This window comes from Dermochelys coriacea, chromosome 9, assembly GCF_009764565.3.
Source record: "Dermochelys coriacea isolate rDerCor1 chromosome 9, rDerCor1.pri.v4, whole genome shotgun sequence".
Classification (NCBI taxonomy): domain Eukaryota; kingdom Metazoa; phylum Chordata; order Testudines; family Dermochelyidae; genus Dermochelys; species Dermochelys coriacea.
In genome coordinates this window covers 85,524,473-85,551,691 of record NC_050076.1, presented here as the reverse complement: position 1 = coordinate 85,551,691, position 27,219 = coordinate 85,524,473, and the positions used below count along the sequence as shown (strand labels likewise).

The window sequence follows — 27,219 nt, the reverse complement described above, 5'->3', positions numbered from 1 at the left end:
ACTGCCTACAATGGCATGTAGCTGAACTGTGATTATTAGTAGCAAATATTTCCAGCGGCCAGTGATGGGAAACTAGACGGGGAGGTTGCTGAGTTACTACAGAGAATTCTTTCCCAGGTGTCTGGCTGCTGGGTCTTGCCCACACATTCAGGGTCTTACTGATCACCACATTTGGGGTATGGAAGGAATTTCCTCTCAGGTCACTGAGGAGGATTTTCATCTTCTTTTGCAACATGGGGCACAGGTCACTTTCAGGTTTGAACTAGTGTAAATGGTTGATTCTCTGTAACTTGAAATCTTTAAATCATAATTTGAGGACTTCAGTAACTCCACCAGAGGTTAGAGGTCTATAATAGGAGTGGGTGGGTGAGGTTCTGTGGCCTGCAATGTTTAGGAGGTCAGACTAGATGATCATGCTGGTTCCTTCTGGCCTTAAAGTGAGAATGAATGATGTCCAGAGTTTGCTTTTTATTCCCCCATTTTTCTTCTTGCTACTTTGCAACTTTCGCAAATTTCCTCAACTTTTCTATGTGGCCACAGGAAACAGCGGGGAAAAAGAGATAAATGTTTGGACACTGTTCATTCTGTTGCATTGATTGGTAAAATGAAAAACAAGGGGGAAAATGAGAAAACCAACAACCCCCCCAAAAACCTTCACATTTCAAACACGAACATTTTAGATAATTTTTTTGTAACAAACTAAAAAAGTTGTTTCATTTCAAAACCTGATGAATGAAAGATACTTCAAGATTTTCTGCAATTTCCCCCCCCCCACCAACTCTAGCGTTGTGTGAACTGTTTTATACAATCATTACGAGTGCAATAGTAGAGGCTGTCAGGAGGAAGCTGAGTGGACACAATCATATCTCCCCCATGTGGCTTGCCATATCCTGCTACTCCTTAAGCTCAAGAGGCAGGAGTTTGAGCTTTGAAATTGAAGAGTCCCAGTGACAGCCATGGTATCTGAATGTATTTGCAGTAACTGTGCAAGAATCATGTTGAGAGATCTCGGGGCAGTTAAACCCCATGCTGTCTGAAATAAGCCAAACACCCATTGATGAGATGAAGCTGCAGTCAGGTTCTAAACCCAAATGAAGATGTGGCCTACCTTGAAGATTTCAAAGCCAATAGGGAAGTTGTCCCCTTTCCCATCTTTCTTGTAAATGCGCTGATCCTGTTGCTGTAGTGAAATCAGCACTTTGTCCTCAGCCTTCTTGACATCGAAGACATACTAGCAAGGGGGAGACAGAACAGAGAAACAGCTGTAAAGGACAACATCTCTGGGATACTGTACACAAGGGCATACTGCAGAGGTACCTGGAAATGGGTTTGTCCCTGGAATGACAGTTCTGCATCCATGATCAATTCCCAACAAGTTGTAGCTGAAAATTAGTTACAATTGTTGGGATTTTGAAACTAATAGTATCAGAGATATTGAAGTCAGTGATTCATTCAATGCATGCTAAAAGGGAATGTCTCCAAGTAGCTATTGAAGCGGCATGACACCAGATGTGCTCTGAAAACAATAGTAAAAAAAAATCTTAAAAAATATAAAGGGGAAAGGTGATAAAGTTAAACAACAAAGTCCAGACTGTGCATTTCCTTTTTTTCTACATGGATCTCCAAGTAGGGCTGGTTTACTCCAGGTATTTTCCTTACTGGTGACATGAAAATGACAAATGGGTTATATTTGATGATGTATAAGGAAAGCATGAAAAGGGTTCTTTGTTCCACACCCCCAGATCCCCAGTTACTTCAGAAATGTCTGTTTTGGTCTTTCCTGGTTTTGCTGGAAATATTTGGAAGACTCAGAGAAACTGACTAAGAGGGTGGTTTGCATCTTTAACTAAGAGATATTTTATCCCAACGGTGTTTAAGGGATTTTAGTTGAGTAGGTTTCAATAAGACCAAACAAAAATCAAAATATTTGTACAGCCTGTATAAATAGCACTTCCTCTTCTCAATGAATCATGCTTCACTTGTTTTTTAATTATGGTATCACTATCCCACTAGTTCACCAGTGATTCAGAATCTTTCAGAGAAAAGAGGGTAGACAAGACCAGAATTTCTAATGTATAAAAGAAGGCCCGAAGAGTGTTTTTTACACTACAAAGAAGCAAACGGGGCCAAACACCAAATTCTTTCCCCCTTCACAGACACTTTAAGTTCCCTGTTCATTCCTCATACTTGCCACTAATGGGCAAATCTAAGCTGTAAGAAATTGTCAAGGGAAAGATTGGATGCTCCCCTACACCGAGACTATGAAGCAAATGAAAAACAGCATCAAATTGCAATGTGGCCCAACTGTGCAGTGCACTGATCTTGCTTCATGTTTTAAAGAGAATGCTGGAACATTGTGACCAGTATTGAGGGTAATGTAATCTGTAGTATGTTTAGTTTTCTCCCATCCGATGCTGCTGAAAAGTTTTCCTCACTAGTTCTCCTCGGGGGTGGACACTGGGATAGCCTTTGCTTTCACCATCTAATCTACCCCTGCTGGTGATTTCAGATTCCTCGGAGTCACTCTGCCCTGTAGAATGAGGCACCTGCCCTTCTTTCTCCCCTTTACTGTCATGCAGTAGGGCAATATCATTTTAACTTTGAGGAAATCAATCTCTTGCAGAGGAGGCATAAGGAAAGCTGTCCTGGAGAAAATGAATTCCCTCCAGGCTCTCGGCCTATTATTTCTTTCTGGTTTAACTGTTTCTAGTCAGGACCGAGGGGGCTCAAGAATCTCTACCTGAGGAGCGATAACTAGTGAGAACCTCTGTTTAGGCTCCAGTTTTGTTCTCCTAGTAGCCAATAAAGTAACCAATAAGAAAAATTAGCCCTGGGCATGTGCTGATAGTAGATTATCAAAATGCTTAAATTCTCTTATTTTGCAAGGGAAGTGGATCTCATAATCCCTCTGTGAAAATATTGGCTTCAGAGGAGGCCATGAAGGGAATTAGTCTGTTCCCTCAGGTGTCTGAGGGACAGAAATAGTCTCCAGACTGTTGTAGTATGTGGCACATGAACACGGTCATTTAATTTGTCCTTAAGTAAAGGTAAAGATTTCACAGGAATGCTATTACCAATCTTTGAGACAGGATTTAATAAAAGGAGCTCTTTTCACTGCATCTGATCTATAACATTCTTCTTACATCAGGAACTCTTCTTTTTAGTAGCTGAACACTTAAAAAGTAGACCAACACAAACACTAAGAAAATGTCCAAGATCAGAAAGAGGAACTGCCACCCCTGTGAACTGGACAAATTCACCCGAGCGCTGATCCTTTTCAAGGGAGACTGTTTGTGGAAGAGATAGAAGAGAAGCCATTCTTCCCTGCTAGGCACCTAAAGGCAAGGAGAAACAGGGAGTTACAGATGATTCCTAGTCTGAGCAATGAAGATTGCAGCTGTCTGATGCCCTGCTAAGAAAATAGAAGGAATGCTGACAGAAACCACCCATCTAAATGTAGACAAGGAGGCACAAAAATAGTCTCTGCAATTGTAAGTATGGGGAGTTCTGCAAAAAAAACCCCAAAAAACAAAGAGGTCAATTTTCAAAGTAATACATGGAGTACTGAGTGCCCAGCTCCCACTGACAATAATGGGAGTTTTGCATTTGACTCCTCATGCACTGTGCTGGTAACGTATGACACAGGGGAGAGCAAAGAACCAGCTAACTTTGATAGCTTGAGAGCAATCAGCTAGGACAAGGAAAAAGAGAGCCTTGTGAGTAGTGAGGGGAGAGTCAACTCTGGGGTTTTATATATTCTTAAGGAACCTAATCAGTGCAAAAGGTTACCTCTTAATCACACTCAGCCAAAGTCTCTACAGGTTAATACTATTAATAAAATGGATTAGTGCCAACATAAAATTTGGACCAATGTTCCTTTAGGTTTTGGGAGAATGGACATGGATTCAGGGCAATAAGTCACTCATCTCCCTTCATCATCGTCCACGAGGGACACCTCCTCCTGCCTTGACCATGTGGGCGAGGCTCAATATAGCTAAAAATGAGTCTTAAATAAATATCTATATACTCTTCAAGGTATTACAGAAGTCACTGAAACATGTATGAGTCTTTATCCTGTGACAATGTTTAAACCTAGGTGAGATGTTTGTCAAAAAGTTCTGCTCTAGGAATTATTTTGGGGGAAGTTCATGGCCTGCGTTCTATGGGAGAACAGACTAGGTAGTCACAGTCCCTTCTGGTCTTGGAATCTATGAAACAACATGCTCCCAGGTGGTCTTTACATGGAAATGCACAGGCTTCCTGTTCAAGAGTCACCACTGACCCCCAAATATTGCCTTCTCGATTCAGTGTAAATGAACTCCTACCTGGGGATTCTGTAAGAAGGTGGCTCTGTAATCAAAACACCCTCCGGAGCGGTTTTTCAGTGGTTCCGAATGCTTGGTCCAGGCCCCGTGCACCATTTTCTTCTCCCAGGTTTTGTGGATGCTGAAGAACGAAGTGTTCACAATACGACAGACATCAACATCGGTGAAGTTCTGACACCAGTCATCAAATGTCATCCTGAACCAGGGACACAAGCAAGGCATGATTTGTAAAAAAGCCTCAAGCTCTGCATAAAAAGGATCATCTGTGGCAAGACAACACACGGTGCCTTCTAAAGCTCAAGTTGAGGCATCACTCGTCTTTGACCTTAACCCATCTGATCCTAAGAACATGGTTATAACCACAGGGCTGGAACTGGCACTGTATGTATGGCATAGGGCAAATGCCATCTCTGTACCTGCTACAAAAGGTTCTATCTACAACACAGAAATAACCATTTCAGGTGACTTTGTTATAGCCTGTTTGTCTCCATACATAGTTACAATGTGGGTCCCTCCTGAAGTGTACTCGGGATTTAAATACAGTCTAACACTGTCCCAAACTGTGCTATGGCGTGTGACACACTTAAAACCCATTTAAGTCTCATCTATAGGAGCGTTTTAACCAAGAAATAGTGCTGTAGTTTCAGAGGGGTAGCTGTGTTAGTCTGTATCAGCAGTTATTGCTGTAGTTGTGCCACCTGACATAGTTGCAGATGGTCCTGAAGATTAATATCCAGTAGGGTCAGTCTAGTAATCATGGATTGGGGTCCCTCCTGACATAGAAGAGACCTAGAACCAAACTCTGCATATAACCCCTTGTTCCCAGTTCTGACAAAGCTAAGGGTATGCAGTGACACACTGAGCCTTGGGACAGGAGAATGTCTTTCGATAGTGACCCCCCCCCCACCCCAGCTGACTCATCAGGGTTCCAGAGAGTCTGTCTGAAATACAGCGCCCCAAATTGGGAAAACAATGACTAGGATCAAAATTATTTAATTACATCTTTATTAATAGGTTTCTACACTACTACAGTGATGGGTGAATTGGAAATCCATTAGGTAGATAATGTACCAGGCAGATAGTTTTAGATGCAGTTTGGGAGAGTGCCTGACATTTGACAGTTTGCCATGCACAAATCAATTTAGGAAGAAGGGGATTTTCCTAAATACTGAAGGAGCATGACTTTGAGGTGCCTGAAATGTAAGTACTCATTCAGGCCTAGGTATTTTGTTCCATTGCTTCTTTCGCACGTTTTCCATCCTCACCCCCTGAGAATCTAAAAAAACCACCAGTAGCTAATATCTAATGTCAGTAGCTGCAGAACAATCACAGGTCCTCATGCATTCAGAGAAATTATTCTAGACGGAGGTACAACACCAGGACGAATAATAACTGTTGAACTTAGCCAGCTCCATTGGAGGTTCCCCAAGCAACAGAGATATTTTTACTCACCAGAACTCACCATCATTTTGAACTGTGAGTCCCAAGCTCTTACGCTCTGAGTCGCTCACTTTCTTCCATTCTTCAGACCTGGAAGTAAAAAGTGGTTTAATACGTGAAATTAAATCTTCTCACTTGGAAAAAAAAAAAGTCCTTTTATTGTCCCCTCACATTAAAATACTGTCTGAGCACTGACAAGGTGGATCATATATAGAAAAGTTTTGTAGCTTTACACAGAGGCATTTTTAAACCATCACTGACACATGGTTAAAGACAAAATGTTAAACACAGTTACAGCAGCACTTGATTTACTTCACTTGACAGCCTCTCCCTCAGTATAGCTGAGACATTGGCTTGGAAGGTCAGATTTGGATGAAATTTCCACATGAGAATGACTTTATTCCCCAAGGACCTTCAAAATGTACATGAACTGCTCTGGAAACACAGCCTGAATTTCCTCCTGAGCTATTTATCATGCTCTTCACTTGGACGGGAAGGCATTATATAAGGGGTGGCTACAGGAACATTTAGTTTGTGGCAAGCTGGGGTGTGATCAACCCCACATTAGCGTGCCGCAGTCTAACTGTTCGTGTGCACTCTGCTGATTTACATTAACAGTCTGCTAGTGAACTTTGATTTAGTCCTGTTTCAAAGAGGGCTAGATGAAAGTGCTCTAACAAACTGTTAACACCTAGTCCTCTTCGAACCAGGCCTAAATCAAAGCAGATTGGTGAATTGTTAATTTGCATCAGCAGGGTGCACATACAGCTAGACTGATTAGGCTGGCATGGGGTAGATTCACATCCCATCTTTCTGCAGTCTAATTGTTCATGTGGACAAGCCTTAAGGGCAAGTCTGCTCTACAAATGTACATCAGCACAGCTGCACCAATGCGCTGTGCCACTGTAGCCTGTCTGGTGAAGACACTCTAAGCCGACAGTACAGAGTTCTCATGTTGGCTAAATAACATCACCTCTGCGAGAGGTGGTAGCTATGTCGGCGGAAGACACTCTTCCTCTGACATAGCGCGGTCTACACAGGGTGTTAAGGTCGGTATAACTATGTCACGCAGGGGTGTGAATTTTTCAGTGGTCCAGCCCCACAGATCTTGCTCATGCCAAACTCTACCGAAGTTAATGGAGTTTTGCCGGAGAAAGGGCTGAGAGTGCACTTCAGAATCTGGCCCTCTATCTCTAGTATAAATCAAGACAACTTGTTTCTCTTTGCATCTGGCCAGCTCAGCACTTTGTTTAAACTGAGATAAAGCGCCGACTGAAAGTAACAGCCTCTTTGTCAGATAAAAGAGGAAAGACAGGGAAGTTGGTACACTGTCATTAAGGAGCATCATATTATTACATGTTGAAAGCATTGACTAAATGCCCTAGAAATGGCCAACTGAAATGTAATGTATTATTTCTTTCTTTTAATGTTTAAGGCCTTGGGTCATGGAACAAACCCAGCAGAACCAGTCACTCTGCTCCTCCTTAACTCGCTGGAAGGGTCTCTGCAGAACCCATGACCCATGGAATGATTCATTACAAAGTCATTTAAGAAATAATACAATTTGCACTTTGATGGCACATTTCATCAGCGCCTCAAGATAGCCTAAGAGGGAGCATTTTGCAGATGGGAAAGTGAGCCACAGAAAGGCTCAGTGGCTTGCCAGGATCATGCAGGGGGTCTGTGACACAGATGAGAACAGACCTCCTGTCCTTGACTCATCATCCTTATACTTTAACCACAGACTATGCCGCTTGCCCAAAAGAATGCTGCAAGAGGCATGCTGCAGTTCAGAATGTAAGTAAGCCACGTCTCCCTCATTGCAGCAGGATTTGGTGTTCCATTTGTTCATAGCTTCTACGCTTGGGAAGAGATGTCAGAACACTTCCAACGTCAAAGCGGCTCTTGTCTTGTGGAATGACATTGCATTTCATAGAGACACAAGTTGGGTGAGGTGGTATCTTTTTTTGGACCAGCTTCTGTTTGTGGAAGGGACAAGCTTCCAAGCTTCACAGAACTCTTTGTCGGGTCTGGGGAAGGAAGCTCGAAAATTACTTATCTTGTCTCTTGTATCCTGGGACAAACACTGCAAACAACATTGTGTTTCTTAGCATTTAATCACACATCTAACTTCCAGCAGCCACAAATGACAGCTGAATTATTGGAACACAGAAGCCCCCAACACGTACTGGTCACTCCATGCACCGTTCCACTCCTTCTTTCCCCACGGATTCCTCATTCTGATCATGAAGAGCTTTTCTGACTTAAAAGAGAACAGGAGTCTCTCTCCGAGGCGCACCTTCTGAATTGCCGTCACCGAGTAGGCATGGCCTATGATCAGACCCATCTCCGTCTCCACCTCGGTGTCATTGGGGGATGAAGTCTGCAGCACACAAAAAAAAATCCCACAAGGAACTAATATGAACTTCAAAATCAATAAGGGCACCTAGCACATACACAGTCAAGAGGTTTATTTTTTTTACATACAACGGTGGGTTCCCTTATAGAAATATAGTAACAGGAATTGCCATAATGGATCAAAGTCAACATCCCTCTAGTCCAATATCAGGCAGCCTAAGGATCCAGGGGACTAGAACCCTGGTGTGGGGAGGCTGGGGCAGCTGATGTTCTCACATCATTACCAGGAGGCCATACAAAGTGAAATCCAGGGTGTACTGTGGAGATTAGGCACCGCAGCATGTACTGCCCAAAGAGTCCAGAGAGACAGCACCTGTTGCCTTCTGATTGGCCCATGCTCACTATTTAACCTTGGAGGACGGCCCAGGGAGCTGTTTGGGCAACCATGCAGGCTTCTGGCTTGCTGTGATGCCAGACCTCAGCTTGTTTATTGATCTCTGGTCTCTGACCCCAGCCAGACCCTGACTCTTGCCTAGAAACTCCCTCGACTCTGAACCTGGTCTGACTCTTACTCTGGCTCTCACCCACTGATTCCAGTTCTACTGATTACACTGGTCCCTGTGTGCTGACTACTGCCGTGTGACAGTCAGTGCCTCTCTTGTGTATGCTGATGCTATCAGATTAGTTTCCTCTGGGGACCTTAAATCAGATTTGAACCCAGGTCTCCAGATGTGACAGGTGTGTTACCCTGGAGTCCTGCCTGGCCTGATCAGCTACTGATCTAAGATGCATCCAATGAAGCGAGCTGTAGCTCACGAAAGCTTATGCTCAAATAAATTTGTTAGTCTCTAAGGTGCCACAAGTACTCCTTTTCTTTTTTGCGAATACAGACTAACATGGCTGCTACTCTGAAACCTGATCTAAGAATGTTTGACAAACGTTTCTCCTGCACTTGGATTTCTATCTGTTTTATGCAGATGGGGCTGATTCAAAGCCCATTGAAGCCCATGGAAAAGAGATTCCCGTTTAATAAATGGGTTTTGGATCAAGCCCTTGTATTGTTTTTCTTTCACGTTGGGCCAGATCCTGCAGGGCTTACATACTCTCTACACAACCAACACTCCCCTTGGAGCAGCAGGAATGAGTTGTTAGGGTTTGGCTCTTTGCATTTCTCAGTTCTCTTCATGGAACAGAATGACCAAAATCAAATCTCAGCAACGATACAAGCCTTGGTTCTGGTGGGAAGAGAGGGATGGACTACAGCACTGTTAGTGATGTGTGACCATGCCAGACATTCTTACCCATTTCAAATCAGCTGGAAGATTTGAGCAGCTTGGTATATAAATTTAGTAAAAAAAGAAGCAACAGAGAAACTTCACACCACATCTAACTATCAGATCAGGTCTGACTGATGCGCTTGAAATTGCAGGACTAATACCAAGACCACAGTGTATTTCAGCAACAACAGCTCACGAAGAATCAGTTCATATATTATATTGAGAGCCACTGACATTTCCCAGGGCTATTCCCTCTTCCCCCACCCTCCCAACACTTTCTTTCATTTGTACTCTTCACAAATAAGAGCACAAGTTTCCATGACAGCAAAAGAGTCTATAACCATTCCTGCTTGTTAAACTGTAGCGCCAGAAGAATCTCCATTAGCGACTGCACTCTTTTTTTCAGCAGGATGGCACCTGGCTTTTTCACTTTCTATTTAAGGTTGGTTTTTTTTTCTCTTTTAAATAAGAAATTTAAACTGCCTTCTGTTTGAACTGCCAAATGTACAAGCCCTGGGATGTTCTGTAAACAAAGGAGCATGTTGGGTCACTTCTAAATCGGGATGTAAGCCACTTAAGTATTAAATATTCTGCAGTTAGCAAGCACTGTGGTGTGTATAACACACTTATCGGAGCCAAGACGTAAAATGCTAGTGAGGCAGTTTCATACATCAGGATAAATCAATAAATATAGTGCCTGCATGACAATGTTGAGAAGCACTTGTATTTTATTTGATTAATTCAAAGGGCAGAAACAGAACTCCAGGGGAGAATGGAAAGCACTAGCAAGTGCTTAATTTTATTCCAACCACCTAAACTTTTACCTTTTCCCCAAGCTATTGTTATTAAATAAACAGCCTCAGCATTTTTTAGTGATAATTTCAATCTCCCCCCGGTATTTCTGTCCACTGCCATTATATTAAAGCAGGATGCCAGCCTAAGGCTTTGGGGGAAGTTAGTGATAGAGCTTGTCAAACTTTTTTTTAAATTTTGAGTTTCTGTAAAAAAAAAAAACAACACCCCGACTCCCAAAATATTTGGATACTGAAGTGCAGCTGCAGTGTCTCATGGGAGTTGTAGTTTGGGAGCCTCATGCTCTCATTCTCCATTCTATAGGCTGGTAGTCCAATCAGGGAGCCATCTCCCAGGCATCAGGCTCTCCCATCTTGGTGAAGGGAGGCAGTGCATTGAAGCAGTGGATGCCGAGTCGTAGTTAGAGCAATGACCTCCACATTTAGTTGACTTGCTTTGCAATCATGGGGGATCTTTCGGTTACTACCAACTTTCTTGCTGCAGAAGTGGGGAAGAGCTGATTGTTCTGGGATCGGCACACAAGTGCCAAAGTTAATACACTGATATTTTCAAGGAACAATTTCCAAACGAAGCAGGTAGTTGGGAACTCATATTGCAGACTGTAAGTACTAACCAGTTAATCACCACAGTACTTCTAGCGGGGAGGTAAGTGGTATAATTTCAATTTTACAAAGAGGGAAACGAAGCTGAGAGGTTAAGTGACTTAACTAAGTCCATAGATGTTAGCCTTAACATTTATAGGTCTCCAGAATTGAAAGGAGAGAGCAGTGCAGCCAGGAGCTTCATAGAACCTTAACTCTGCCCTGTTTGATCTTATGGAATTATCCCCTTTCCCTTTCACACCCTTCCCTGGGGCTCCTGTCCAGAAAATAAGTAAACACAGTTTCTAAATAATTTTAAAATAAATTCACAGAAAATCCTAAAATGCATGGTGAGCAGTTTGTTTTCCCTTCACTTGTGATGTCATCTTCATTTAAGGTGAGATTTTCAATGGCTTTCAGCATTGGTCTAACCCTGCTTCCACTGAAATCAATGGGAGCTTTAGCATGGGCTCTTGGGGAGCAGAGGTAGGCCAGTGACTAGAACTTTCACAACCCTGCTGGTAGCTCCTTGGGGGAGGGAGCATGTCTCTTTGCTATCATGTAAAGCATCTAGCCCACTTTGGATGCTATGTAAATATGTATAGGACAGTCTTAGCCAGCAAGTATTCACAGTGGTTTTTATTTCACCAGAAGCTTTAGTGAGACACATGAAGTCCATGTTCCTGCTCTGAACAGCTGGATGAGCTCACCACTTCCACTCAGCTCCGGTACTATATTGACACAAAGATGGCCCCGTCACCACCAGCAGGAAGAAGAATTAGCAGCTCAGTGCTTGGAAAAGTGATTTTTAAACAGGTTTCAGCAAGAAGTTAAATGTCTTAAGGGGACATGGCGCCAGCCTCCTTGGTTGGAAGTGAGGATACTCTAAATTTGTTCATCTCTGCTCAAGTTACAAATTGGGTACCTCTCTCCATTCAGAAAGGTCAATGGCGGGGCACATGACTGTGGTTTCCTGAATTATAGCTGGTGACTTAGGGAATTGTTCTTGGCTGACAGCATTGCCAAGTCATTAGCTTTCTACAAGTCACCTTTTCAAAATCCAAATTAAGGATATGTTGAATATATTTATGCTAATATCATTTTTCCAGGCAAGAAAAATAAGAATAAATCATTGTATATCAAAGTCTACACACATACCGTGATGGAACAGCTGATTAACCCGCCTCTTTTATGTACTTTCAGCAAGTCTTCAAACAGCTTCATTTGCTCAGAAATATTTTCAAAATATTTGCCTTTTACCAGGTCAATGGATTCTGCCACTGCTCCAGTGAAATCGATAATTGCATCTGCAGCAGTGCCTCCATCCAGGGCTTCATAAGACTCAGCCAGCCTAGAGGTAAGATGGAACAAATTGACTCACTTTATGACTGTTAAAACCAAGCCAAATTGGATTATTTCTGTGTAATATTTAAGACCACCCAGAAAAAGGATCACAAGTGTGTCTGAACACAGGGAACTGGGAAGAAAGCTTTGTTACATTACTATGCAATAGACCTGAGGGCGTCCCTAAGATTCCTGGTCTCTGAACTGCTAGAATTAGATGTAATGAAGGGGAAACACGATTTTTGTAAGAAGGATGGGAAGGAGATCACTGCCTTAGGAGCACCTCCTGGCTAGAGCTGGTCAGAATATTTTTGTCATAACGATTTTCTGTGTGAAAATGCTGTTTTCATTTTTCCCCCAAATTGGATCAATTTCAACAAAAAATGTGGATTTTTTTTAATGTTGCCACGTCCAATTTTCATATTTTCAGAATAAAAAGGTTTGATTTTTCATTTAAAGGAACTTTTCATTTCAAAATGTAAAAAAAAAAAGATCAAAATGAAACATTTTGAGTTTATTAAAATGAAATGTTTTGACTGACCTGAAATAATTTTTCCAGAATTTTGTTTTGCAAAAAAAATACAAAATTGAAATGTTGGCTTTTTGTCCAGAATTGGGATGATTTTTTAAGTTTGAAATGTTTCATAATAATGAAAAATCTGATTTTTGAGCAGCTCTGCTCCTGGGAGTGGATTAACGAAGGGTCCTGGAGGTAGCCTCAAAGCTACATATTCTCCAAGAGCAGCAGCAATTGGGAAGTAACCTGGGAAAATATGAGAGGGGTGAGAGAGGAAATCAGTAGCATCTGAAATGATAAGGTGGATTTTTATGTGTAGCTGAAATCACTTAAAGGACATTGAGCTAATTCATACTTTGCATAAGCTTTCTCCAGTAGTGCACTCCAGAATTCATTCTCTACATTGGAATGGCAGTAGATCAGCTCCCCATTAATTGTTGGCAATCTGTCATCTATGACCACGTCGGTCCACTGTCCAAAATACCAGAACTGGAAGTGAAAAATCCCAGCATATTTCTGGGGTCTCTTTGAATCCCATTCTTGTTCCTTAAAGCTTGGAATCACCTGAGAAATGAAGAAAAGCACAGTTCACCAAACACAAGTGAGACCTCATCAGGGGGTGGCTTGCTCTGGTTCCTTGGCAGATACCACAAAGAGCATGGCTCTGGCAGCCCCATCAGCCTCTGAAGATCTTAAACTGAAATCAGTGGAATTGCACCCACCTACACCAGTAGTGAATTTGGTCCCAAAGTACCTAAAGTCGCATTTTGTGCAATCCATGCAGAGAATGAAAACCTAACTTGAGGGAGGCTACATGGCATTGGGGTGATATTTGCAGTGACTGATAGAAGCATCACAGTGCAGGCGCTCCCTGTTTCTGCTACATCCTCTTCCTGATACCAATGAGGGTATGGGGGAAATCAGCTCAGTAAAGAGTTGCTTTCTAGTCCTGCAGGCAAGACACATAATAACAAGCCGTGGGAGCAGCAGCTGGTGAGGCAGACGGCATATAAAAATGTGCAGCTAATGAAAATTTGAACCTTAAGTGCCTGCTTCTCCTCAGCTGTTATTCTTCCTGAAGGGAAGGATGAAGAGGTGTGGATCATGGGTTATACTAAATTATCACTGACAGGAAGGAAAATGAGCAGGTTTTGTATGGACAGCTGTCCCACCCCACTGCAAGACACCTCGGCTCAGGGCACTCAGCTCTCCTTTGGGGACAGGCTTTATGATGTCAAGCACCAAGCGTATTGGGTCACATACCTTTTGCCAGAGATTCTCCCGAAGAGCCAAGCAGGAGCAAGCTGCCACAAACCAGCAGTTCCCGAGCTTCCCTTGGTGCAAGTCATGGGCACTGATTCCATTCACAAACAGGTGTGGGTCTTCACAGAGCTCCTTACAGAACAAAAGAGAAGTTACTGGTATGCTTGGGAGCAAAAGTATTTAAGAGCCCAGTGGGGAGTTAGAATCAGAACTGGCAGGACTAATGGCTGGTCTACATAGGGACATTCAGGAAAGCTAAGGCGAATCAATGAAAGGTGTGACATTAATGCACATTAAACCTGCATGTGGATGATCTGATTTACGAGCAAAACGGCTTAGTTTGCTGTAGCATGGAGGAGGATTAAGCTACCATACACTAAGGCCATTTTAGTCCTGAATGAGAGCATCCATGTGAGGGTTCAATGTGCTTTACCTTATGTTCATTAACTTCACACCTTTCATTGATTCACCTTAACTTTCCAGAGTCTCCCATGTAGACTACCCCTGAGTTGCATTGAAATTGCAGAAGCAGGCTGGAGAGGGACAATTTTAGTTCTCCATGGTTCCAAAGAATCCTCTAGCAGGGGAGCATTAGCATTAATAGGCAGCAGTTGCAACATGGCTGCTTGTGGAAGCTATGCCTTATACACAGGAACTTTTCAGGGATGACACATACATCGTAATTACAGCCAAGAGTTGAATGGAGCAGTTCTCAGTTGCACACCACAGCCACACTTCTCTGATGGCCCCAACCAGTTTACAGCATTTAAACTTTTATTTTATTTGTTTATGTTCAAACTTGGAAGCTTAAAGTTAGGCACTGAAATCCATAGGGAGGGATGGGTCTTGCAAAAGGATCAGCATGGGAGGGCCCCTGTGCCATGCAAATCCAATTCCTAGTTCCATTCACCTAAATAAGTGGCTTGATTTTCATAAGTGCTGAGCAGCTGCAGTTCTCCCTGAAGTCAAAAAGGAGCACAGGTACTCTGCCTCTCTGAATGTCAGGACACACAGTTACGTGCCTAAATATAGGTTTAATTGCCTAATTTAGGCACCCATATTTGAACATTTTTGCCTGAGTTTCTAGCTCTTCATACAGTATGAATGGATATATAGAATGATAGAGGGTAACATCTGACAGTGCATTTTGAGGAAAGACATGAATGAGAGGGAAGTGATCACTCGGCACCCAAAAGCAGGGAACTTGCTGCAAAGACGAGGTTGGGAGAAAGAAAAGAAGGGAGGGGTAGGCTTGGGCGGAGTGAAGGGGTCAAAAGAGGAAGTGGCAGGAAATGACTGCCCCTCACACCGGAATGCTATCATCCTACTACCTCTGTCAGGACCTCCATCATGACTGATACGTCAGAGTTTGAACCGGGGACCTCCAGAGGTGAAAACATGAGACTTGTTGTCCACATTGGCTTTAATTTGCCTCCCCCAGAGGTTTTCCAAAGTTATTTAGGCACCAAACTGCCAATGAAATTAATGGGCACCTAAGCCTTTGAGGATTTAGCCCGATGGCTAGAAGCATGCAGCTGCAAGTGTTCAACAAGCACAAGGGGCTGAAGGAACACAGCTTTTTGAGAGTGCTGGCTTTGTTAGCATTACTGACCACTCATCTCACACTCCTCAGGAAAGTAGCTCTTCTGAACTCATACAGCATCGACACATGGTGCTCAGTTATTGGTGTCTATGCAACTCCAGCCCCACGTTCCCAGAGATAACACAACTAGCAGCACCTTGGAAGTTTGGTGTGCTTGGTAACCTGAAATCCACACTTCAGTACCATCTGAAGTGCATTCTAGAGACCGCAAGAGAAGTGGGGGGCAGAGAGGGATGGCAGTAAGAGTGGGAATGGTGGCATGACGGGGCAGAGGTTGTGCCCAGGATGAGTGTGGGAGATAGAGCGTGTAGCGATGGAGGGAGGGATTCTTTTTAAAAAAGGGTATTGGGTTTGTGTTTGCTTTTTTACCCCAATACTATTTTAAGCATTTAATAGCATTTCTTGGGAGAATTGTTGAGCATTGGGAGACACAGGCAATTGATCATTATTCAGTGCTCTACTCTTCTGTCAGTAATTCTTACACGTAGAGTTCCTGTATTAAAAATGTTTACAAGAAACTTTGAATAAGAGAAAGTACATGGAAAATCTGGTATTGCTGGTGTCAGCTAGGCACAGATTACTTACCTGCATGATTGACAGATTCATTATGTTTAGCTGGAATGTACAAGAGCTTTAACACAGGAAATGAGGGCAGGAACTTCAGCTTCTTGCTATGATTTAGACCACCTGAAGATCTGGCCTTTTCTTTGCAATGGTGGTAAACATTCCAAACCCAATGAGGATAAATCTCTAGATTATCTTTTGCTGGACTTCTAAGTAACACGGGCAGTAATATTTTCTAGTTTGTTTTTCCTGTTGAAATGTTGTCATTGGCATAATTAATATGGGGTGGATTTGTTCTCAGGAACAAAGTAGTCCAAACATTTTTATTGTTGTCTCTTTAGGAAGCCAAAAAAATTTTTGAAAGAAATTAAGCACACCCATATTTGACATGTCCAAACAGAAAATTAATCTTATTTGTTCTCCTTGCCAAAAATAGCCATATTAAACTATTGAGGGGATTGTTACAGACGTTCATCAAGTGTCTCATATAGGCTTATGTAGAGTCCCAAAGCAGCTTGTGTCAAAATGCCAAGCATGTGGATATGATTAGAGGGAACTGACCACTATGACCCAAAGTAAACACCGGGCTGAAGAGTTGGTTGGCTCTGCTTCCTTGTTTCTATTGCAGCTGCATAATTTTTTTTAAGATCCTGCTTGACACATTTTTACCTACTAAAATATTTAGCATGTTTGAAATATTTGAAGCTAAACAATTAGTGAAAGCAAATGATGTGATGTATATTTTCCTTATTATTAATCACAGACATTGGAACAGCACCCAAGACCATAGTATTTGGGTTTAGATGAGGCAAACAAATAACTCCTACTTGTTTGTTTAATTCCAAACATATACTTTTTCCTTTTTTTCATTGTTTTTGCAATATATCAGGAGGAATTGATAGTGTAGGAAACCATTGCTCCATCTAATCTACATCTCCTTTAAGAGAGTCAGATCTCTATATTGCAACTATCATGATCAGCAGGCTTTTGATAATGCTGTTTCTTAGGGCTCCCAGGGGCCTCTTCTGATCCCATACCTGTTATTTAGGAGCAAATCCACTGAAATCAGTGGAAATACACTGGTATAAAACTGGAGGAGGTGAGAACAGAATCTGGGCCCAAATATTTGCAGGAAACGCTCTTTTATATATGATGCTCTGTTTGTCCCTTTACTGTTCTTCTCAGTCAATTTTTAACCTCATTGCTATAAATAATACAGGAAGAAAATATCTGGGTATTTTGCTTGTATATTCAGAGAGTTCAGCCTTAGAAAACTCAGTTCTCCCAGTAGTTCTTCAGTTACACATATCTGCATTATGTGTAGAATTATAATTGCCAACTGTATAGAGTCTGCATGGAGTCGGAAAAGGAGGCAAGAGGTTATAGCTGCTTGAGATGCCCCTGAAAATAACGATGTCCCTATTTTCATACGAGACTTTTATTCAGGTAATTCGATTCTGCTTGTGCCATTTCCCATTCTTATAACTCTGAGTGATATATCTGTAATTTAATGTTACTCGCACACTGAGACTGTGAGACAGAAAGTGGCTCACTGAACCCCTTTGTCCTATTTTAATTGGTACTGCCCTTTCTGAAAGCTGGCGAGCTGTGAAACGGTGAAGATAATAAATGAACTGGCTAATAAGCAAGTTCACAGAATACTGAGCAGGTTAATATGGTAGAGCTCATTACTGTACCTGATACATAACACAAACTACAATTTTAGCTGGTATATATTATAAGTTTTCTTCTGCTTGGGATCGACAGACTGTAGGCTGGGACTTCACAAGCTGCTGGGAAAGGGTTTGAGTGGTGGGTGAGTTGGATTTATGTGGATTGGGTTTTTTTTCACTGAAGAAAACATTTCTTGAGAAATCCCAGATATAACTGGTAAAAGGTCAGAGATTTACTAGTTTCACTCAGAGTCATCAAATGGTTTGTACATCTCTCAGTAATGGAATTCTTAATAGACGATGAAGGACTGATATTACTTGTGGCGAAAATCACAATAGAGAATTAGACACTATTGGAAGACTAATTCCAGTCTAGAAGATTGTTTGCAAAATGTGTAATTAATCGAGAATGGACAGGTAGAAGAGAGAATCTGTTATCCTCTGGCAGTGGTTCGGGTGGTTCACACTACTAGAAGTAATAGACTTTAGAGGAGCTTGGCTTAAGTAAATGGCTCCATTTATCTGTAAAAATGTTTCTTGGTCTAAGCATTCCCAGCAGCCATAAAGTAACATTATGACCTTGGCTTTAGTTGGGGAGAAAAAGCTTAGTTAGACTTGGAAGGATTAGATTTTTATCTGTGGATGTTGGTAAACATTGGATTTCAACATACATGTGCTAACTGACAGAAATATTTTTCTATCTATGATAAGCAAAATTTACAGATAGACAAAGTAAGAAAAATGCTGCTTGAAAACTTATGACAATTTATGTTTTAAGATTATAAAGTGTTTGACTTTTTGAATCTCATCATCTCCTATCTTTAAAAAATTATTGTCTGACTCCCCCCATTCTGACACCCCCATATCCCACAACTGCAAACATTTAAATAGATAATTGATAAAAAGACTTAAGAAGAGATGTCGATATTATCCATCAAAATGATCAAAAATTGAATTCTGCCATGCCTAAGACTAATGTATTCACTACACTGTTCACAGCAGCGCCATTGAAACTACACTGTAAAGCATTTTGAGAGGCTACGGAGACCTGGGGCTGGGCAGGACCTGATCTGTGAGGAAGTGCTTCAGAGCTGGCGATCGTGGAGCTGAAGAGAGGGTGGTGGAGTGGGTGGGGATGGAAGGAAGAGTGCTTCAGGGAGAGGGGAAAAAGAAAAAGCAAGGGCAGTGATTGAAGCTGGGATTTTCAAAAGAAGCCAGGTGCCCAACTCCTACTGAATTCCAGTAGAGTTTGCGTGTGTAACTCCCTAAGTATCCTTTGGAAATCCCAGCCTTAAAGGTCTAAAAGTGAGACATCTTTGTCTTCTCATAAGACAGCTGGGATCTGGGATCTGTGGCCTACCCTGGGTCCATGAGATCTGCATGGTGTGTGCAGTACCTGCCCCAGGCAGTCCATTTTGCACAAGGTAGGGGGAATCTGAGAGACAATGCTCAGCACAGATCTGCATCATGCTCTCCTCCAGGCCCCTCTTCACACTGGCCCTACTTCAATGGGCACTGGGGCGTGGTGGCCGCTGTGGTAATTCCTCCTTCCTGCTATTGAGTGCTGATGGGAAAGTTCACCCTCGGCTATAGCTTACCCACTGGTTAAGAAGCAACAACATCAAAAAGGAGGCAGGGGGAGAACACAGTGGCTGGGCTGTTTCTGTGGTTTGAGAGGTAGGGGAGACTATCTGTCCCATAATAGCTCCCGGCTGTGCTGGCACATTTACAAGTCCTCCTCCATTTTGGGCTGGGCGTCAAGGCAATGACATTTAATAATAAAAAAAATCAGTTCAACTGTGCCAGACACTCAAACATTCACAAAAAGCCTTTCAAAATGTTATGTCTGATATGGCTCTTTGTACAGTATGCAGCCTGGCTGCCATTCCTATGGAATGAATAAAGAGAAGTCTTAATAATCATGTGCCGTTAGAATGTAAAACAACTAGTGAATTACAGGAAAGGTTAGTGTGCTCCGATGGACCTTCATTCTGGATATAGGACCCAGTCATAATCTCACCCCGTGTAAATCAGGAAGTAACTACTGAAATCAGTGGTGTTTCCCCAGTGTAAATAAGTGAGATCAGGATCTAGTTCTCAGTCTGCTGTTTATACACTGGCCAGTTTCTATCCCCCCTTCACCCCTGCCCCCACAATCCCATCCATAACTGGAGTGGGGCATAGCCCACTACTTTTAAAAACAGAAACCCAACTAATTGTACGCAAGCTAATCCAAGGGGAAGAAGAGCATGCCAGTTTTGTGCGTTGTTGATCAGACATCTGGCACTGCACTTTAAGAGCCTGTATTATTTGGAGATTAAGCAACACTTTTTTCTTTGCCTCCTATAAATCACTCTGCAAAGCTAAATGCGTCACAAACATTTTTATATAAATCTTTTTTGTTTTTATTTTTGGGGCTAACAATGACTAAAGCCACATAAGGCCCACCAGCCTGAGCATCACACAGGCTCCACAACACACATTTCGGGGGATTCTAAGTCAGTGTTTAGGGGGAAAAAAGATATTGTGAAATGTGGTGTGGTTTTTTTGTCTGGCACCATTTTCCTCCTGATCCTTAGAGTTCTGGTGCAGTTCTCATCGAGAGTGCTGACATTTGCTGGAAATATTACAGCTGATTTTCTGAAAGGCTGACCTCCCATTGAACCTCACCAATAATCAATGAGGTAGTTATGGTTCTGGGAACCTTCTGCCATGTAGACCTGGAAAAAGATCAATGAGATTCTCTAGTCTCCAGACCCCTTCTAGAAAGATACTGTTATCTAGACCCCTGGCCCCAAGCACTGCGCTACTTACATTATTTTAGGCCACAGTGATTTGGATCATTACTGTGAAATATTGTGATAGGTCAAGGATTCATTTTAGATAAAGGCTGCCTCTATGAGGAGTAAAGTACTGACTTGCTGTGGCCTTTATTTCTTTCTGTCTTCTTCCTTCAGAGGAAGAAAGTTTGCTAGTATATGTATTACAATTTCTCTTACGTTTCTGGTGGATTGACACATAAAGATGATACTCTTAGTGTGCTAGCTATTTGTCCATTAGAAATTGTCAACTAATTTTCAGACCACCACATATCCACAGCAGTGACCTGCCCAGGTATCCATCCCAATATCCTTCAATAAAGAAAGGAGATACAACCATGACCTAGTGGACTGCAATCCATCCACAGTAGGGCTGGTCAAAAATTTTCTACAGAATAGTTTTTCGATAGAAAATTGGGTTTTTGACAAAATGATATTTTTCAGGGAAAGTGGTTGTTTTGCACCCAAAAATTTAAACTTTTTGTTGAAAAACTGAACACCTGAAAACTTCTAGCCAAAACCCCCCAAAAAAGATTTTTATGTGGAAATAGTGCCTCCTGGGAGTTGTAGTTCAGGTCCTCATGCCCCCATTCTCCCCTATCGGCCAGGTTCCCCAGCCAGACTATATCTCCCAGATGTATCATGGCCAGGGCCTCTCATGATAAACCACTGGGGCTCAGCAAGAGTGGGAGACCTTTGTATATCATAGGAGATGTAGCCAGGCTATGGAAGAGAATAGGGGCATGAGGAATCCAAACTACAACTCCCATGAGTCACCATGACACAATTTTCAAATCAAAATGTTCTGTTTTAAACTGGAAGTTTTGGGCCAGCATTTCTTGGGTTTTGGAAGAATATTTTCAACTTTTAATTTTTGGACAAAAAGTCAACATTTTCCCACATTAAAACAGACCATTTTCTGACGGGCTCTCATCCAAAATATTCTCTTCTAAAATGTTGTTGCTATGGGGTTTTGGAAGGGTATTGCTCTGTCAAAAAGCAGGTATCATCTTGGACACTACACACTTTTGGGGGCTGGATGGATGATGGAGACCTTATTCAGCCTGGTGAACACTTATCATGTAAGCAATGAAATCAATGGGACTCTGTGTGAATAACTTCTCACCAACAGGAATAAAGAGGTTCACCATCTGACCTGGGTAGTTAATGAATTGAATACATTATGATTTCAATGCACTGATTAAATAGCAGAATCTTTGAAGATGAAAATGCCATGCAGAAAATTTTGATGCCCTATCACAGGGATTGGCAACCTTCGGCACGCAGCCCGCCAGGGTAAGCACCCTGGGCGGGCTGGGCCAGTTTGTTTACCTGCCGCATCTGTTGATTCGGCCAATTGTAGATCCCACTGGCCGCGGTTCGCCGCTCCAGGCCAATGGGGGCTGCAGGAAGAGGTGCGGGCTGAGGGATGTGCTGGCCACCGCTTCCCGCAGCTCCCATTGGCTGAGAACGGCAAACCACGGCCAGTGGGAGCTGCAATCAGCCGAACCTGTGGACACGACAGGTAAACAAACCAGTCTGGCCCGCCAGAGGGCTTACCCTGGCAGGCTGCGGGCCAAAGGTTGCTGATCCCTGATCTAGCAGTTATGCATTATACTGCTTTCCGAAAACGTGCTTTTTGACCAAATTCTTGGACTGGTTTCATAAGATGGGAGAAAAACAAACAAAGCAACAAATAAAAAAAGTGGAAGTCGTCTTGCACAATTCTTCATAACAGTGAGATATTCAGCATCATCCTAGTATGGAATAAATAATTCCCAGGTTTAGCTGTCTAAACTCTTGTCTCATTGGCTGAGGAATTAACTGTTCTACCCTTATGTCAATAAGCACCAAATTGGCCTATGGGCTTGGTTTCTCCATATTTTGTCCAGTCTGACATCTTGAAAGGTCTCAGGGGGTCGGCATCGGGACACAGCATGGTGGCTGTTTTCATGGCCAGCATGGGAATCAGCTGTTTACAACAGAAAACTTTGGTGGATTTTAGTGAACTCTGATTTTCACCAGTATAGTTGTACCCTGGATGGCCAGTGCCTGGCAGGAATAGTGTCAAGTCTTCTCAGAGACATTCTCAGGGTGGAAAGTGATGAAAGGAATGGTTTGTGTTGGTTGAAAGCTCATGTTTCCCTCCCCACCCTCCCCTTGTGAATGTGAGTGATGCTATAGGCACAAGAGAGGCTCATTGTGCCTGAAGTTACATATGATTGTAAATGCTGCCAGATTTGATGAGATTACAAGATGTGTCCTTTTCTCCTTTTCCCCTTCTTTATGACACAAATTAATGACAACACATGGCACACATAGTGCAATTAAAAAGCACAGAGCAAAAATTGCTTACCCACCGATGTAAAGGAGCCCTCTTCTACAAGAAAGCCCTGAAAGTTCTGTTTTCCCTATCCTGCTTCCAGTGGGATTTTGTTTCAGTCTAGACAGTAATATTTATTACATCCAATATTTATCCCACATGCTCTTTTTGAGGACATAAAATCCTTCATGATCTTCTCCAGATATTAGTTTTCCCTACCCACTCCAAATTATATCAGACACCTTTACCAGACCCCTGGGGATATCCCCTTTAACTTTGCTTGCATAACTAAATCTTTTTTTTTTTGAGCCACAGAGTATAAGTAAAAAGAAAAGGAGTACTTGTGGTACCTTAGAGACTAACAAATTTTAAATTTGTTAGTCTCTAAGGTGCCACAAGTACTCCTTTTCTTTTTGCGAATAAAGACTAACACGGCTGCTACTCAAACCTGTCATTATGCAAGAGTATAAGTAGTCTGTCTTAGTTTCTGGCTGAATTCTAAATGAATCCATGCAATTTCATTGGTCTAGACAGTATTCTTGCTTGACATCAGAAGGGTTAAAAGGTTACAAGTTCTCCCCTGACATCCCCATCAAGAAACCCTAAACAAAAGCTTGTTAAGTGTAGTTCAGTGTTTTAGAATACCTTTAATATTACATTTTGAAACCAAATCAGGTAAACTGTTTTAACATATGCAAAGGTAGCTGAAACTGGATGGGTCAAGTTAAATCTCAGTTTATATTATTTACAAAATACTAATAAAAGACATAAGTTTGGTAGCAGATAATACAGGTTGGCTCTTTCGGGACTTGATCCAAAGTCAGTTGAAGTCAATGGAGTCTTTCCATTAAGTCTCCCATTGATTTCAATGGGTTGTGAATCAGACCCTTAAATTTTGGTCTGGACATTGATCCTGGGAAAGGTTATAACGTAGAAATGAGAGTAGTAGTTTCTGCTATTAGTTGTCGATACACCAGATACGTTATAGGGAATTGTAATCAGTCCTGCTGGACCATCAGAACCCCATCAGAACCCAAAACTGTAGCTCAAGGCTACAGCCATCCTGGGAATCCATTGTCCAGTCCTCATTTATCTAGGTAGGTCTTTGTGTTGAGGTTAACTCTTGTCATTCATTGCCCCAGCATGGTCTTGAGTTGCCACTATGAGAATGAAGAACTACAGCATGATCTTGTCTCTTCTGACTGCAAATAAATATTAAAACAGCACAATATTACTGTGTGAGGATAAACACTTTGAACCATGTAACCGTTGTTTCTGATGCTACTGTAGCTGTTTTACAACTAGGGAGCATAACTGATCAGAAATGTTGCTAAGGAACTATTACAAATATTGCAGTGGAGAACAGACAGAATCAAATCAGTGTGACACATGTATGTCAGACAATCTGTGCAACCGGTTAGACTAGTTTAAGGAATCCCACTGCTTGCTTGCCTACGGGTCTGAATACTCAGCTTTAAAAATGTAACATCAATACCACCATGCACCCTCTTTAACTCTGGTTCTGGTACTAGAATCTTATGACTCAGCGGATCAAATATCACTGTGGCTAATCTGTTATAAACAGAGAGCAGCTACCAATGATGTCTCTGTGCTTCATTCACTCTTTGGAAATCAACAGCAGCTTGTATTTCTATAACAACCTTTAAAACTGTGCTCAGGATGCTGTTCATTTAATCACAAAGAAATTATCAGCACCTGGGAAGAGTTTCTTAGGCTCTGAGTGATGAAATGGAGCAAGCTTCTCTGACTGTAACAGATTTCAAAGCTAGAATAAAAGGTAAATTGTGATTTCCTCATCAGCCAGCCAATCAGCATGCAGTTCTCTCACCTTGAGACCCACTCTGATTTTGCCTAGAGTATTGTCTCAAGGTTTAATGACGTGGTGTGCAAAACCCAAGGCTGATTAACAAACCATTAACCTCCCTTGTCATTCCCAGAGTTGCTATTCACGTGTACCCTCCCTCCTTTTACCTTCCTTTCCCTATCCTCATCTTTCACACTGTCTCACATGTTTCACTCTTGCCCTCCCTTCCAATCACTGTTGTCACTCTACTGAGTTCCTGAAAGCACAAGGGAAAGAAAGAAAAGGACCACAAAGGCCTGATCCTGAGAGGTGCTGAATACCCATTTCTCCCACTGTTAGAAGGAGAAGTTGTGGGTAAGCAACTTCTTTTCAGAATCAGGCCCCAACTGTGCAGTGACCTTTCCACTGCAACTCGGGGCCAGTATCAAGAGAAATGCGACTTGACGTCCTGAGGTGCTCCTTCCTCAGACTTATTATTTCACTCCTGGAGGTTTCTTTTTACTTTGATTCCAACTCCAAGTGACTGATACCCCATGACTACTGTCATACCCCAGGAATGTTTCCATTTAGATCTGGAGGCAGAGAGTAAAGTGGATACAATCAGACGTAAATATTGACTGAAACCTTTGCTTTATTGGGAATAATAAGCCCATGAACAGCCTTGTCGGAAAGTTTACATGGTCATGGATTTTATCTCGGTTGAAGTTTAGTCAGTTTTATCTGTATGGTTGAATTGTGAGGTTCCTAGAAGAGCTTTCACTGCTGAGATATGTCATAAAAATAAGTTATTATGTATATGATGCTGTATGTTCACATGGTGCAGCTATTAGATCTATTTAGTCTAATATTTTCCAGTGTAATGTAAATAAGAGACCTCTGAGTTTAGGTCTTATAATTCCGTTGTGAAACACTCCACCAGTATGTCTACTCTATAGCATTGAGATTAGGAAAGAACAGCACCACTCAGCTGTCAGAAAACAGATAAAGACTATATTAAATCACTGTATCAAGAAACTTCAAGTTAAAAATACCTGAATGTTCAGAAGTTTAAATAAACTCAATACAGTGACCAGGATGCATATTAGACTCACACTACTGTGGGTAATGATTCATCAGGAATAACTTGAACTCTGATTAGATGCAATGCTTCAGCCCCTTTGTTCATGTAAGTTACATCTCCAGCTAAGGGTCATACAGCACATATAACAGGTTTCAGAGTAGCAGCCGTGTTAGTCTGTATTCGCAAAAAGAAAAGGAGTACTTGTGGCACCTTAGAGACTAACAAATTTATTAGAGCATAAGCTTTCGTGAGCTACAGCTCACTTCATCGGATGCATTTGGATGTAGCTCACGAAAGCTTATGCTCTAATAAATTTGTTAGTCTCTAAGGTGCCACAAGTACTCCTTATAGGAGTACTCACATATAGGCGATATTGATGAGTGTCAAGTTGTCCACTTGGAGAACCAGTAGTTTAGTAGGAAGTGACCAGGATGACAGCAATGATCAGTATGTGTTTCAGTAATATCAGTACTATGCTTAGCAAGAAGAAGTTAGCCTTCTGGTTGCTGGTTAAAGCAGCTTGTTATTTCAAATTTAGTGGATTTATAGCTAAAGAAATTTTGAAAATCTACAATACAGGGACAGCTCCTGCCGACATTATATGAATACTCCTATTGATGTCAGTGGGATTACTCACAGGATTTGGCACATAATTTCCCAGAAAATAACATAATTCCCTGGAGTCACAATTTTGGAATGGAACCTTCCCTATTTTTCTGATTCTAGGTCAGATCCTCCAAAAACAGGTGTGTACAAGTTCCTGTGTTCAGTTCAGATATGGCTAAAATATCACAAAATTTCTCTCCAAGATGGTGGCATTTTAGTGAGAGTGTCTAACCTTGCAAAATTTCCACCAGTGAAAATCACAGAAATCTGCAAAGATAATCTGCGATCTCCCCCATTTGGAGCTGAAATCTTACTAGAAGAGCTCATAAGTTCTTGACATCACAAACTCAGCCCTGACCTGGAGTCCAATACTGCATCCTCATCCTGTCTCAAATTGCTACAGAAACAGTTCAGGCTCATGATAAAATTCCCTTCTTGTCATATGCAATTTCATAATTACATGCAAGAAGAACCAATAATTCCAGTCAACTGAAGTCTTAAAACATTATCAACCCACAAAGGACACTGAAATCATTGTTGATAGTACATGAGACCAACAATTGGATCACTCTTGTCCATCACAAAGGCCACTTCCTAGAAAAATAAGTCATTTTTAGCCTGACCCTCACACAATTCAATCACTTTCTGAAGCAGATCTTAGCCAGTTTATTCATTTAGAGCCCCACTGCCAAAGAATGTCAGTGGAAAACCTGAGAAAACAGCAACACAAATGTCTTAATTCTCACGAAGCAGAAAACGTCTGTTTTTATTTATGCTGTGGTTTGCTAAATGTTCTGTTCTCTTGTACAATACAAGTACATCCAGTGC

General features: G+C 41.9%; 1 protein-coding gene across 3 annotated transcripts in view; it reads right to left on the bottom strand.

The window, feature by feature from the left end:
* Nucleotides 1–27,219, bottom strand: part of CAPN6 (calpain 6) — an 80,453-nt gene that overhangs the window by 20,279 nt on the left and 32,955 nt on the right. For all 3 annotated transcript variants that reach the window (XR_006274159.1, XM_043492154.1, XM_043492155.1), the window contains exons 3-9: nt 13,919–14,050; nt 13,011–13,219; nt 11,953–12,145; nt 7,955–8,148; nt 5,778–5,855; nt 4,326–4,521; nt 1,109–1,231 (exon numbers count right to left, since the gene is read on the bottom strand). Coding sequence is in view for 2 of the 3 variants with exons in the window: in XM_043492154.1 (XP_043348089.1) it covers nt 1,109–1,231; nt 4,326–4,521; nt 5,778–5,855; nt 7,955–8,148; nt 11,953–12,145; nt 13,011–13,219; nt 13,919–14,050 (1,125 nt within the window). In the remaining variant the exon portion in view is untranslated. The remainder of the gene's footprint in view (nt 1–1,108; nt 1,232–4,325; nt 4,522–5,777; nt 5,856–7,954; nt 8,149–11,952; nt 12,146–13,010; nt 13,220–13,918; nt 14,051–27,219) is intronic.